Genomic DNA, 15,985 nt, shown 5'->3' with positions numbered 1-15,985 from the left:
ATACTTGCATCCTATGGGCTATTCTCTTGAAAATACTTGCATCCTATAAGACAATCTTGAAAATACTTGCATCCTACAATACTTGTTGAAATTTTTTTTTTTTGAAAAGCAAAAATATTATTATTATTATATGGAATATTACAATACAAGTCCCTATATGCTTTTATACAATGCTATAAACGAAACGGATCAGCTGAGAAAATATGGAATAATTATCTGAACTTATGATCGGGGGAGACGTAGACTAGATAACACTACGAGGGACGAACTTGCGTAAAAGAACAACAAGCGGGGAAGGAGGGGACAACCGTGCCGATCAAGCGACTACAAAGTTGACACACAACCAACCCATTTAATCTAACCCACATAGGCTATATAGAATAACGAAACCATCCCGATTTGAATTAAGTTATGTTAACCGACGCCTATGCGGTTTGAAGGAGGTGACACGTAAAATGACGGGTTGAGTAGCCATTGATGCCAATCGATAGGTGTTTTCTTCCGTGAACGATTTGAGATCCAGCTAAAGCTTTGAGATTGGATCTCGGAGATTATCACAGCGGGGTTCCATATTTTTCCGGAAAAAATCTTTAAGTTCCTATGTTTCCAAATAATGTAGCACGCAATCCATTTAGCAGCTTGCCATATTGAAGAACCAGTGGAATTATGTGATATGCCTTGATCCGAGATGATGGCATCATTGATGATAGAGATACTTATGTTGTTTTGATTCCACCAATCGAGAAATTGTATCCATATTGAAGATACTTTTTGACAATTTAACAACGCGTGATCAATGGTTTCAATTTGGTGCTCACATAAGGGACATAAGATGGTGTGAAGGTCAATTCCTTTTTTATCGAGTTCGCTTCTAACCGGGATTTTTTGTTGAACGGCCCTCCATGAGAAAATGAATATCTTTTGTGGAACGAATTTGTTTTGAGGTAGTGAAAGGTTTCTAGAGTTTGTGCCGTATTTAAGCTTATTGATCAGATTTGACAGTGCTGCTGAAGTGTAGATGCCGGATGTGTCAAGGGAACATTTCCATGAGTCGGGGCGATCTGAAATAATAACAGATGTTATTAGGTTGTTGAGCTCCGTGAGATAATCCTTTGCACGACCACTAGGAGGGCGGGACCAATCCCAATTACCGATCGAGGTAGAGTTAACGTTCATTATTCTATCAGCAACAGTTGCTTCTTTGCGGGATTCCAACATGAATAGTCTATGAAATGTATCTTTTAAGCACTCAGATCCGATCCATATATCATGCCAGAAGCTTATTGATGTGCCATTTCCTATGCACTTTGAAATCGAGGATGTGAAGGTTGTGCCTATATTGTCAGCAACTTTTCCAGCTTTAATAATCTCTTTCCAAATGGTGCGACCTGAAATGTTCCTGCATAAAAAGTTAGTATCCAACCCTCCCCCCGGCCCATAAATGCTTTTGATTATTTTTACCCATAATGCATTATCTTCGTTTTTAAAACGCCACCACCATTTACAAAGTAATGATATGTTTTTAGCAAAGAGGGACCCCACGTTTAAACCCCCACAATCGTATGGCAAAATTATTTGGTCCCATTTGATCCAATTAATTTTATTATCGTTTGAAGATCCTCCCCAGAAGAATTTCCGTCTTTTAGATTCAAGTACCTTAAGGATAGCGGATGGTGCATGAAATAAGGAGAAGTAGTATAATGGGATACTACTAAGAATTGATTTGATGGTCGTAAGTCGACCTCCGAAAGAAATAGATTTAGCAGCCCAATCTGAAAGCCTTTTGTCGAATTTCTCAACGATCGGCTGCCACGAGGAGGCGTGAGATGTGGGTACACCAATAGGAAGTCCAAGATAGGAGAACGGGGTATGACCCGCAGAGCAGTTCATGTAGCAAGCCATTTGTTCGGTTTCGGTCGTAGATGTACCTATACCGTAAAGTTTGCTTTTACGGAAGTTAACTTTGAGGCCTGAAATATTTTCAAAACATTTTAGTAGTTTGGAGATATATTTGGCGTTTCTTTTATTCCATTCGCCGAAGAAGATTGTATCATCGGCATATTGGAGGTGTGTAATATTGAGATTGTCATGTCCGATCTTTAATCCTTGCAAATGACCATTGGCTAATGCTCTTTTGACAAGTATGTTAAGACCTTCAGCAACAATGATGAACAGGAATGGCGAAATGGGGTCACCTTGTCGAATTCCCCTTTCAGGGGAAAATTCTTTGGTGGGAGAGCCATTGATTAGTACAGAAATAGATGATGACCAAAGGCATGCCCGAATGAAACCAATCCATTTTGGACCAAAATCCATGAAGTGCATGGTTTTAAATAGAAAGTCCCACTCAATGCAGTCAAATGCCTTTTCGAAGTCAACTTTAAAGATTAAACCTTTTTGTTTTTTACGTTTTAATTCATCAATTATTTCGTTTGCAATTAGGACACTATCTAGGATATTTCGACCTTTGAGGAAAGCTGTTTGTTCACTACCAATGATTTTATGAATGACCATGGCAAGGCGATTGGAGAGTATTTTGGTGAGAATTTTATAGTAGCTACCTATTAGACAGATTGGGCGATATTCATTTAATCCGATTGGGTTGGGTTTTTTCGGGACTAATGTGAAGAAAGATGCATTACATCCTTTGGAGATTTCTGAGTTTTCCCAGAACCAATCTAGAGATTTAATGAGGTCGGTTTTAATCAGTTCCCAATGTTTTTTAAAGAATCTCATGTTGAAACCGTCCGGCCCAGGAGCTTTAGAGCTATCGCAATTACATATGGCTTCCCATATTTCTTTTTCGTTAAATTTAGCTTCTAGGAGTTGATTGTCCAAGGAGGAAATGTATTCAAGATGTGAAACATGATCGAAAGGGCATTCGTCACGTAAGTGTTTGGATCGGAAGATGTTGTTAAAATAGGAATATGCTTCTTGTTTTATTAGATTAGGATCTTCAGTCCATGATCCCTTGAAGATTATGCAAGGACAATATGTCATAGGTTTGTTAGTTTGGAATTTGAAGTTTGTAAATTGTTTTTTTGTATTTTTATTCTTTTTTTACAAGTTTCGATCCAGTTTGAACATCCACTATTCTCCCGCTCTAACCATTGATATTAAAGGATTATTATCTATGTGCACAAAACATAAGATCGGACATGAAAGTATTACAGAGAATAAGTAAAATTAAGTTGATCTAATGGTGAGAAAATAGGGGCATGGATGGTCTTTTTTGTAATCCAATGTTCCTAATCAAAAATCAATTTTCATTAATATCTCAATACAGCGTTTATTATAATAATGTATAATAAATATAATATATACTCCGTAATATATTATAACAATACTAAAAATACATCACCATCTTTTAAAATATCCTTGATGTCAAAATATCACCTTGAATGCAAAAGTAATCTTTAATCTTAACTGTTCAAAAAATCGTATACGTATCTTTCTCATTATGAACGTCACCCGTAAAGTCAATTTACATTGATCTCCTCCTACACTAATTCCTTATTCAACTGAATAACAGATAAAAAAAAAATTTTGCCACCATTAATTCCGATTCAAAATGCTTCGCGATGAAACCCTCACCATCTAACAAATCAGTTTCATGATCATCAAGATGTGGAAATCCGATGAATAAATGAGTCTAAAATCTATTTCAACAGAGAAAGCACAAAATGGTCTAGGCTAGTGTTGCCTAACTATTATACTTTATGTTTGGGGTTAAATGTCACTAGTAACCATAATATGATATTTTGTCTTTTGCAGTGACAAAAATACCTCTTACCTCTGCATATATATTTTATGTTAGTATTACTCACTAGATGCACATAATAGAACCAGAAGAAGTAACTAATAATGATAATTTTCATCATTATCAGGCAATTGCATACCCAACAATAACATCACAATCTCTACTCTACCAAAATCCACTTCCAACAAATTAAAAAACAAATGCAAATAGCTGGGACAAATACTATAACTACAACACACAAATGACCAAAAAACCCCCCCAAGTTAGACAAAAATTTCCCAACTAAACCAATCAAAGTCTTTTACCATTTTACCCCTACCAATTCCCAACAAAATCACTCAATCGTTCAAGCAGTCGCAGTAACTCGTGGTGCCATATTCTTGGCTGTTCCATTAACAGCGACACCCCGATTCACGCGATCCCTCGGATATCCATCGCCGCCGCCGCCGCCACGGTTTGATGGCGGTCCACCACGTCCACCGCCTCTATTGCCGCCATAATCATTCCGTCCTCCATTAAAATCACTGCCACGATTAAAACTTCTTCCACCATTAAAGTTTCCTCGGCCGCCCCTAACACCCTCGTTTCTAAAACCACCACCTCTGCCACCTGGAAATCTTCCACGTCCTCCTGCTAAACGTTAAGAGATTATTAAAAACGGGTTACTTGCTTAACAAGGTAAACTTTATTTTTATCGCAAAAAGGTTTGAACTTTGATAAGGAGTTCATTAATCTTGAAAGTAAACTGTATTTAGAAGCCATGTCAGCACCACTTTAGTATCAATTTCATGTAAACTTTATTTTTATCACAAAAAGGTTTAAACGTTGATAAGGAATTCATTAATCTTGAAAGTAAACCGTTTTTAGAAGCCATGCCAGCACCACTTCAGTATCAATTTCAAGTAAACTTTCTTTTTATCACAAAAAGGTTTAAACTTTGATAAGGAGTTCATTAATCTTGAAAGTAAACTGTTTTTAGAAGCCATGTCAGCACCACTTCTACATCAATTTCATGTAAACTTTATTTTTATCACAAAAAGGTTTAAACTTTGATAAGGAGTTCATTAATCTTGAAAGTAAACTGTTTTTATAAGCCATGTCAGCACCATTTCAGCATCAATTTCATGTAAACTTTATTTTTATCATAGAAAGGTTTAAACTTTGATAAGGAATTCATTAATCTTGAAAGGGAAATGTTTTTAGAAGCCATGTCAGCACCACTTTATTATCAATTTCATGTAAACTTTATTTTTATCACAAAAAGGTTTAAACTTTGATAAGGAGTTCGTTAATCTTGAAAGTAAACTGTTTTTATAAGCCATGTCAGCACCATTTCAGCATCAATTTCATGTAAACTTTATTTTTATCATAGAAAGGTTTAAACTTTGATAAGGAATTCATTAATCTTGAAAGGGAAATGTTTTTAGAAGCCATGTCAGCACCACTTCAGTATCAATTTCATGTAAACTTTATTTTTATCACAAAAAGGTTTAAACTTTGATAATGAGTTCATTAATCTTGAAAGTAAACTGTTTTTATAAGCCATGTCAGACCACTTCAGCATCAATTTCATGTTTTGAAACCTTGAGCCTTTTTGTGAGTTACAATACTAATCACTAGAGATAAAAATTGACCGAAAGTAACTACCATTTCATGTAATTGGCCCATTGGAAATATATAGATATGTATATATAAATAAAATAAAATAAAAAACACACACACACACACATTTAGAACTTACCTCTGGAGTTTGTGGACCGCTTTTCTTCAACAACGGCATTGCGTCCACCAATTAAGACAGGTGAAGCCTAATACATCATAAGATACATGTCAAAACAATTAACATAAGATCTAGTATTGAAATTCTTTTATCTATTTAAACATAAAAAGAGATACAAATGTATGAACATCAAGTTATACGTACATCAATTGCCTTTTGGACAGCATCGGGAGCCTCAAATTCAACAAACCCAAAACAGAAACCCTGTTGCTACCACGAGTTAGTGAGAATTAAAAAATTTATAAAAAAAACAAATTGGTAAGTTGGTTTAGAGGGGTGGATTATACCTTGTTGCTTCGAACTTGAATGCCATTGGGCTTAATGGGCCCAAACCTTTTAAACTCGTCGCCCAACATAGCAGGTGTAGCACTCATTGGGAGACCCTTGATGTAGATCGAATAACCATCAGCTGCCCAAAACAAAAAGGTTGCAACAATTAATTGAACATAGATACACAAGAAAGAAAAAAAAAAATTACTTTTTTAAGGTTAGGGTTTTTTCTTCTAATGGTCAAGATTTAGTAGGTAAAAGTCAGTTTTTTTGGTCAATATCATTCAAAAACAATCAAAGTTGATACATAATCCACATTAGAAGCATATATTATTATAAGATATATCAAAAAAAGAATGAATATATCACAGGAAAAAAAAAATGTAGGCATACCTTCATCATCGTGAATGTTGTTTTCAACAGCATCAACATTGGAAGCTGCTGTCTCGGGGGCCAAGACAGTTGGTGAGACATTGTTCACATGTTGCTCTTGTTTCCTAGGTTGAGGTTTCCTTGGAGCGGGTCCCGGTGACGAGAATGGCACGCCATTCTGCTTCAGATCCATTACCTTTAACAACAATGAAAAGTCTCATAAATAGTATGTTTATGTATAAGATATAAATCAAGGTTGCAAACATCGCTACTCGGGAAGTACACGGGTGTTGACCAAGTTTGACTTTGACAGATTTTGACCGTGTTTTGACCAATTTTTGGCCAATTTTCAGAGTACTCCCGAGTTTTGACCAAGTTTTGACCGATTTCCCAAACAATCCCGAGGATTGACAGAGTACTCGCCGAGTTGCAAAAACCGAGTACTCGTCGATTAAATTCTGAGTTCTGCAACACTGATATAAATATTAATAGAAAAAACCAAACCCAAATCGACCAATATTAACATTTATAAGGGTTGAAAATGCCACTTCTGAAAACTATTGAGCCCTAAACCTACTTGAGACATGTACCCCAAAGATTAATGGAAAAAAATATATAATCAGCCAAATATTCCTAAATTATCTTAAAAAAATTTGAATGAATTAGCTTCTCATAATAAATCATTGCAACTGTCAAATCACATTCGCAAATCACAACAAATAAATAAGCATGCAAACAAAAGCAAAAAGAACATGCATAAAGATTACTTACAATAGATGCATACGACTTCTTAGGCGCTTCCTCAATTTTTGTGTTGGAATCCACAATTACTTGTGATACCTCTTCCTGAACTTCATCGATAACTTCGGGTACCGGCTCGGGTTCTTCCTCATCAACAATTGCAACTTCAACCTTTTCAGGTGAACTGAACACCGTCTCCACCTGAGATTCGTTTTCTGGTACAGAAACTTGCTCGGGAATACCATTCTCCACCACAGGAACACTTTCAGGCACTGCATATTAAATAAATAAATAAATAAAATAAAATCAGTGGCTGAACTTTTAAAACATAAAAAGCCTGATCCAATAAGTTTATAATAAACATGTACTGTCTGCTATCAAATAAATAAAGATGGAACTGTGATTATAAAGCAAAAAAAAAAAAAAAAAAAAAATCTCAAATGAAAACGGGACATACACGTTTATAAGTAGTCCAAAAAAAATTGTAATTAACTTTGCCATTAATTACATATTTTCTAATTGGAACTCAGAATACAGAATTTTCTAATTGGAACTCAGAAAAAGGAAAGCTTTGACAGTAATAGCGGTCTGTATTTGTTCTATACCTGGCCAACGGGTCATGTTGGGTCAGTTTGTGTAACAGATCAAAGCAGTTTTGGTTTGATATAGGTCATGGGTTAAACGGGTCCGATTTTTAAATGGGTCCAAATGGGTCAGGTTGGGTAGGGTTGGGTAACGGGTCAAATGGGTCATGTGTCAATTGGGTCAGATTCTTAAAGGGATCCAACTGGGTCTGGTTGGGTCGGTTTGGGCAACAGGTCAAATGTGTCATGGGTCAAATGATTGACAGAAAGATATTAACTTTAATTTAATTCTGACTCTGATGATGAATTATGGTCGAATGAAATGATTGACAGAAAGAAATTAAACGATCAATATTAAATTATCAACTAAATATGCATGTTTATAGTTACCTTGTTCAGGAGTGATAGGGGCCTCAATGTCCTCGGTAGGAACAATGTTTTCTTCCGTGAGATTGGAATCTTCAATGTAACGGAACATGTCGTTTAAGACAAAGTAGCCTTTGTCTTGTGGAGCAAGAAAGAAAGATTGAGCAAACTTTCGAAGAACATTGTCTTTTCCAGTTAGACAACCAGTGACAAGGACAGTGACACCACCATTCAAAGATTCTTGTGAGTCGACGGATTTGATCTCGGCCTTGAATTCGTCGTAGTTAAGAGATAGTATTTTTGAATTGATCTCCTGCATATCCAAAAAAAATGATCAGAACATATTTTTAGAATTAAAAAAGTATCAAACTATTTGATTTTATCAGCTTGTGTTCGTCAATATCTCTCTCCCAGATACCATTGTTGTAAAAAAAAACCCGGTTACTTCTTTTTAAGAACAGAGTATTCCGATTTTAACACGTTTAATTAATCAGTCAATGTCGGTTAACAGGTCAAAATCGAATTTGTTAGTCATAGTCGCTCAAAGTTGAAAATTGGTCAAATTTTAACATGAACTTAAACTAGAATCTTAGAGTTTTAGAACAATGAACGATTATGTTTATGTTTTTGGACAATTATGTTAAAGTTTATGTTTAAGGTTTTATTCTATATTTGAACATAATTTTACGATGTAGTATTTAAATGTATAAAAAGTCCAATCCAATTAATCCCCGAATTGCTATTTACACCCTCCGAATTCCCGACCCATTACTCCCCGAGTCGCGAGTTTTGCAACCTTGTTAAATGTAGTGAAACAATTAAACTAATTATTCAAATAAGCAAATGAACTAATGTAGAATTAAAATTAAATTTCTAAATATCAAACACAACAAGTATAATTATAATATCTCACATATCTACATGTTCACACTTATGCAACCACTTATTCCCACTTAAACAATTATTAGATAGAATGTCAAGAACCGATTATCAAAGTTTTAGTGACATGAACCTTTGAATCTTTATTGCAGATATCAGCTAATTTGCCACAAAATAGATCAGGGCAAAGAAATTGCATCGTACAACTAGACATTTTAGATAATAAAGATCATACCTCCATGGTAGTCGTTATACTCAACGAACCGTCTTCCTCAGGGCGTCCAACTTTACTAATATCCTGATAAAATCGGTGCACTAAACCAGGAGATTGGTGTAATATATGATAATATTGCTGAACAAATGCATTGCCAACCTACATATTATCAAAACATGTATACTAAATAATGATACTGTAAAATATACAACATAAGATTACATGAAAAATTATAGTTCAAAGCTCAACTCACACAAAAGTATACTACAACATTAAATTTAAATTCTCATAATTTTCCCACCATAACCGATCGATTTGCTTCTTAACAAAAAACTATATACTTTAACACACAAACAAAAAAATATAGTCTACGTATTTAGTTAGGTACAAAACAATATATTAAAAGATAAAAAAAAAAATTACAACTGCCATCAAATTTAAAATTTTTAGATTTATATACAAATACAGCATACGCAATAAGCAATCTAAAAAAAATAAAATACGTACAACTTGAGCTGAGACAGGTTGCTGAGGTGTAGCTGCAGGAGCCGCCATTGTTGATTATATCAAACCCTAAACGAAATTAAGCTCGACCATAAATCATAAATCAAATCAAAAGCAAAAAACTTTTAAAACTTGCATATCATATTATTATATACTACATATGAGCATATATGAATAAATTGATATAGATCGATTTGAAGAGAGCATAAGTAAATCTGTACCTGTAGAGAACGGAGATGAATGAGGAAGGAGATTGAGAAAGATTGAATCTTTGATTCGTTACTACGATTATAGATGTATGTATTATTATGTGTGTGTATATATATGTATGTATATTATGAATATGAATTAGGGTTTGTTGTGTGAGGCAAGTGTGTATGGTTCGAGGGATCTTAAAAACAAGAGCGAGTTCGTACAGGGTAAAAGGAAGCGTAGCTGAGAGGGCTTCCAAGGTAAATAGGGAATCCTAATTTATTTTTATTTTGTTTCTTATTTGAACTTGACATATATAAATTAATTCCTAAATTATAACATAAACATGTCAAATATAAATATATCAATAATTAATTTATAATTAATTAAACAAAATTTATACACTTAATTTGATTTTGAGTGTGTTTGGCACACCAGTTTATTGAGCTTGAGCTTATGATTTTAATAAGCTCTAAATCATAAGCTTTGTTTGATAGACGTAAAAAGTAGAGCTTATGAAAATCATAAGCTCTTAAAAAATAAGCTACTTGTAGTAGCTTATGAAAAAAAGTAGAGCTTATGAACTGCAAAATAAGCTCGGCTAGTTTACCAAACACTTATAAAAAATAATATGCTCCAGCTACCATCTTTAAAAATAAGCTACTGTGACAACCCGGAAATTTCCGATCAAATTTAAACTCTATCTTTATATTATTCCGACACGATAAGCAAAGTTTGTTAAGTTAAATTTCAAGAATTTTAAACTGTGTTCATACATTTATTTAATCTTGACCGGATTCCGACGATTCACGAACCATTATTTAGTTGGATATGAACATGTATATATATATATATATATATATATATATATATATATATATATATATATATATATGTGTATATTTTATAACTTGAGAATATTAACAAAGTATTAAACGTATAATACTTTACGTGAACGTATTTGTTTCAATATGTTTATCGATGGAATTAGAAGATAATATCAAATGATTGATTTATCAGATACATTGTATGATTACAAGTCTCGGTTGTGAGGCCCACATTGGTGTGAGAAATCTTTCCATTTTAACAATATTCGAAAAATGGTAAAGTGGTACAAGTAAGAACAAATGTGCCATTAACGAGGGTTAGTCCAAAGTTAGTAAAGATTCCCGTTTAAATTTCAAAAGCGTGCTTTACATTGTTGCCTCGTGTCCCTTGGTAAATTAATTATATAGTTATCATATTATTAAAAACATTATTTAATATAATAACTTCTATTATTTAAACGAGTTTAAATTATATAAAACGGACTTTGAAAGATAACTGATTTTGAAAACTGAATAAATATTTCAATTATATATTATATATATAAATTATATTATATTCTTAAATAAAGATATATATATATATATATATATATATATATATATATATATATATATATATATATATATATATATATATATATATATATATATATATATATATATTTTACAATGTAATATTAATATAATTATAAGACGTTTTGATTTAAGTAATATTTTAAATTTTAAATATATTATTAAATATATTTTAATGAATAACGAGTAGTTGATTTACAGAAGCAAATGATCAAAACACCAAATGTATAAGTTATACTTCGTGTAACATAGTTTATCAATGATTTTAGTTTATATTTTGACAAGGGTACGAGTCACGTAACGTAAAGTGCAAGTTTTCTAAGTGTACGAAACTTCGTTTGAAAAACCGGAACCGAGACATTAGTCGAGTGACAACGTCCAAGTCAATGGAACTAATTTTAGACGTTAACTAGACACGTAAATATAATATAATATATATATAATTATATAAATTATTAATTATTAATATATATATATTGTTATATAAACCGTCGGCATGAAAAACAAACGAGTGTGAGCTGGACACCAGGGCCATGCGATCGCATGGCCAGGAAGACCAAACCTCATGCGATCGCATAGGGGGTTGGTGGCAGCCACACCTCTTTAAATATCGAAATCTGGCTCGATGCAATTCACATTTCACTCATCTCTCTATCTATATTACTAGTATCTATTATTTATATTATTATTATTATTATTATTATTATTATTATTATTATTATTATTATTATTAAAGATTAATATAATATTATTATTAATTTTATTATTATTAGTAGTATTATTATTATTATTTATTGTAACAACCCAACCCGATATACAAACGATCACACGGAAATATCAATTAAAAAAAAATTTCTTGGTGCAGTAAATGGCGCGGCGCGCAAAAGGGGCCTGGCAGCCCGCTGTCCAAAAAGTCCCAAAATGCGAAAATGTTTGACCACTTCCCGACGTATTTAGACAAAACGCTTTTCACAACATATTCATATATGAAAAACTAACACGTTCCATTCATAAAATAAGTTTTACGAGGCGGGGCCCACATCGACCCAATTTACCCTTTAAGTACAAAATACAAGTTTCGACCCCACAAATTTGAACACAAAATAAAAGCCGAGCATGGCGATTGGGGATACGCTACCCAATCCTAAGTAATCCAAAAGCAAGCCTTCTAAAGCAACTACGCGAGCCACTAGTTCCCACGCTTACCCGAGCCACCTCATCCAAGCAAATCTATAAAAAAAAATGTAAACAACGAGAGGGTAAGCTAACGCTTAGTGAGTGAAAATATACTACATACATATATATGCATAAAATGGACACGCCACATAAATAAATAAATACTGCATACCGGAGCATCCAAGCATAAAGGCAAGCTAATCTAAGCATACCGTACGATCACTAAGCAACAAGCTAAATATGGATCAACAAACATAAGTTCACCAACGACGATGTGAACAGCGCCAAGAAGCTACACCCGGAGGGTTAGCTACATCACGACAATACAACAATATATATATATATATATATATATATATATATATATATATATATATATATATAGATATAGATATATATATATATATAGCAATATATGACGAATAAGGTTAACCCCTTAACCCATTACCGAATACCAAACACCACAATGAAGATTGGTCGAACTATACGAGCCTTAGTAATCCGAAACCACACGAGATTACTATCTTCAACAAGACAACATCGAGGTTGGCCGAACTACACGAGCCTTAGTAATCCGAAACCACACGAGATTACTACCTCAATAAGATGACCGAACTACACGCGTCATCGTGAATCCGAACTACACGGGATTCACTTTCACAATACAATGAGATGATCGAAACCACACGCGTCATCGTGAATCCGAACTACACGCGACTCACTTCTCAACATCAAAACCCTTCGCCATTGGGGTTATATCATCCACATCACAAACACGTGTGATTACGTATACACAAAATGTGCACCTCGCCAAAGGTGGTTAACTAAAACGCACAACCGTGCCAATTGGACCTATACACAAGTCCATCAAATCCACCTATATGTGAAGTGAGCTCTATAACCGAGAACCACTTCACCCGACCCGCACCCATCCTACAAATACATATGCACATAGGATATTAACACTCACCTTGAAGTCTTGATGGATGCCAAATCAAAATCCGCAATCGCCGATGGAATGTACCTATTCCATTTATCACATAACAAGTAACACAATTAGAGTTGACTTACAAACCAACCCAATTGACATTTAGTGCTATTTCGATCCAAATGCACTTCCAAGTACAAACCGCGCCCAAAGTTAACCAATAATCACTAACACAAGTGAGAATGGTCCTAATACGCCAATTAAACCCAATCATAGGTGTTAAACACCTATCTTGCCCAAAATGACACTTAAACCCTAATTTTGACCCATAAGGAGTCAACATCGCGCCATTAGCAAGTTTTGACACCAAAACATATTTAACTCAGTTTTATACTTCAACTTAATCCATTTTAAGTTTATAAACCTTATTAAATCGACAATTGGGTCATAATCATCAACAAACCCTAATTTTGACTCTAGTCAAAATTAGTCAACCACAAGAACTCTGATGGTCTCCAAAACATCAATAATCACTAATACTAGTGATTATATACCATTTACAAGTCTTAAACATGGTTAAATCATTAACCAACCCAAAACCCGCCAAATATCAAAATAGCAAGTTTCCATAAACCCTCTTCATCAACTAAATGGGTTTTACAACTAGCAATCTCAAACCCTAACTTGAATATCAAATCTAACAAATGAAATTCGGAGTTTGAACTTACCAATACCGCCAAAATGATGTCGTTGACGAGATGAACAACTTTAATACTTGAGGTTTGACCCGAAACACTCTTCTTCTTCTCTAATTGGAGCTCTCTCTCACTAAAATGGGTTTCTCCCTCTAGGGTTTGATGAAAGTGTTTGTGTGGGTGAAATGAGGATAAGAATGATCAATGGATCAGTTTTGATGACCCCAAACCGACCCCAAGTGAAAACACCAAAGTACCCCTCATTTAAACACTTTAAAAATGCTGAAAATTGCATCAGACGCATTCGAAGCGCCGCTCCATAAGGTGGAGCGCCGCTCCAACCTTCAGGTCAGTTTTCAGTAACTTGTTTTGGCCATAACTTTTTGACCGTAGCTCCGTTTTTGATGGATCAAATATCGTTGGAAACGTAATAAGATTTTCTTTCCAATGGTAAGGCTTTGAAACATCAAGACAAACTTTATTTGGGGTTGAAAAGATACATACACACCTTGTCACTTCAGACAACGTCCAGTCTCCTTCGACGTTCGAGCAAGCAACACGTACATGCTTCGTACACTTCATACATGCATCGTACACCATAAATACATTATGTACAATAAATATTTAGGTCTTACAACTCTCCCCCACTTAAACTCGATCACGTCCTCGTGATCCTCGTCACTTAACCAAACGGACCTACACTGCACGGTCCTCAACATAAGTCACAATCTGAACTTTCCTAGATAATTCTTCCCAAATGAATCACCTTTAACAACTAAATCGTCACCCGCGATTTATCAAATCCACCAACCGAGCACTAAAACCTTGCTCAATCCCTCACATCGGGAAAAACTCGACCAATCTCGAACCGAGATATCAATCCCTTAGCGTACCCTTACCGAGTACAATGCTAAAAGCAACCAAGTCTCAACCTAAGGTCAACAACCTGAAACGATGAAGACCGAACTAAACGAATCCTTACGGATAACACCAATCACTAACATCCCTTGTTGTAACATCCTCAATCGGGCCTAGATGTAAGATTACTAGATTGCCCTTAAGTTAGTATTGTGTTACTATATGCTTTTATTTTTATTTAATATTTGTTATTATTTAATGATGTGGTTAGAATCAGTTTGTGACAAGGGTCACAGAACAGGTTTGTTTATTTAATTTGGACTCCGTTTGGGTTGCAAAATGAAGTACGAAAGATATCTGATAACTGATAAATACCCGTGTATCGCACAGTGTGGGAATTATCCACAATTAAGTGACTGGTCTGTGTTCTTTCTTTCTATTTCTAGACCCTTCTTCTCTAAACACCGTACCTTCCCTTCCACCTACAATCAAACCCTAATCCTTAATCTTTAGCTAGAGCTCAAATTGTTCATATCTTTGTGTTCCTTGTGATTTACTGATTCTAACAAGGTAAGATTCATAGCTTTTCATGCTTTAATCTCCAAGAAAATGGAGTTTTTGTGTTAGTTTTCATAAAAGTGTAAATTTGTGTCAAAACAAGTGATTTAAGTGTTGTTATGGTCAAATTTTTGTGGGTTTTGAGTCTATAACAAGTAGTGAACAAGTTGTGGTCGATTTTGGTGTTTAAAACGAGCTCTAGATCGAGATTTGAGGATTTCATCGTGAAGTCCGTAGCCTTTGTTCAGTTTCTAATGAAGATGAACACACTCGGCCGACTGTCGGTCGACAGTCGACCGACTGAGGGTTGAACCGACCCACTGTTGAGTGAACCGACCGATTGAGATTTATACATTGTGAAATCTATACAGATCATAAGAGTCTTCAATATATCTTTTGGCAGAAAGAATTAAATATGCATCAACGTCGATGTTTAGAATTGATTAAAGACTACGATTGTGATATTAAGTACCATCCGGGTAAAGCAAATGTGGTCGCAGATGCTCTGAGTCGCAAGAAAATCGTCGAAAACGTTAGATTTATGAGAATTGAGATAGTTTCAGACTTGATCAATCGTTTGAAAACCGTTCAGATAGTAGCTTTGAATGACGAAAACCTAAAGACTGAACAAATGACTAAAAGAAAATTTGACCTATGCAATGATTCTAGAGGATTAAAGACCTATAAAGATCGAATTTGGGTGCCTAT

The 15,985-nt window shown here is 34.5% G+C and overlaps 1 protein-coding gene across 1 annotated transcript; it reads right to left on the bottom strand.

Moving 5' to 3' along the window:
* Positions 1–3,874: 3,874 nt before the first annotated feature.
* Positions 3,875–9,796, bottom strand: LOC139877092 (nuclear transport factor 2-like). Its single transcript, XM_071864505.1, has 10 exons — positions 9,692–9,796; positions 9,474–9,539; positions 8,988–9,125; positions 7,898–8,186; positions 6,954–7,195; positions 6,204–6,378; positions 5,828–5,949; positions 5,685–5,750; positions 5,502–5,568; positions 3,875–4,393 (listed from the first exon to the last, which is right to left on the bottom strand). Exons 2-10 carry the CDS (start codon positions 9,519–9,521, stop codon positions 4,107–4,109), a joined length of 1,434 nt encoding a protein of 477 aa, XP_071720606.1. The 5' UTR covers positions 9,522–9,539; positions 9,692–9,796; the 3' UTR covers positions 3,875–4,106.
* Between the last annotated feature and the right edge of the window lie 6,189 nt (positions 9,797–15,985).

Source organism: Rutidosis leptorrhynchoides, chromosome 11 (genome assembly GCF_046630445.1).
Source record: "Rutidosis leptorrhynchoides isolate AG116_Rl617_1_P2 chromosome 11, CSIRO_AGI_Rlap_v1, whole genome shotgun sequence".
In the NCBI taxonomy this organism is placed as follows: domain Eukaryota; kingdom Viridiplantae; phylum Streptophyta; class Magnoliopsida; order Asterales; family Asteraceae; genus Rutidosis; species Rutidosis leptorrhynchoides.
This window is presented reverse-complemented; position numbering and strand designations above follow the sequence as displayed.

Coding starts and splice junctions, on each gene's coding strand:
- LOC139877092 (XM_071864505.1), bottom strand. CDS start 9,521: ATGGCGGCTCCTGCAGCTACACCTCAGCAACCTGTCTCAGCTCAAGTT. Junction 7,196..7,897: donor CCCTATCACTCCTGAACAAG/GTAACTATAAAC, acceptor TTTAATATGCAG/TGCCTGAAAGTGTTCCTGTG. Junction 5,751..5,827: donor TTCAAGTTCGAAGCAACAAG/GTATAATCCACC, acceptor AACTCGTGGTAG/CAACAGGGTTTCTGTTTTGG.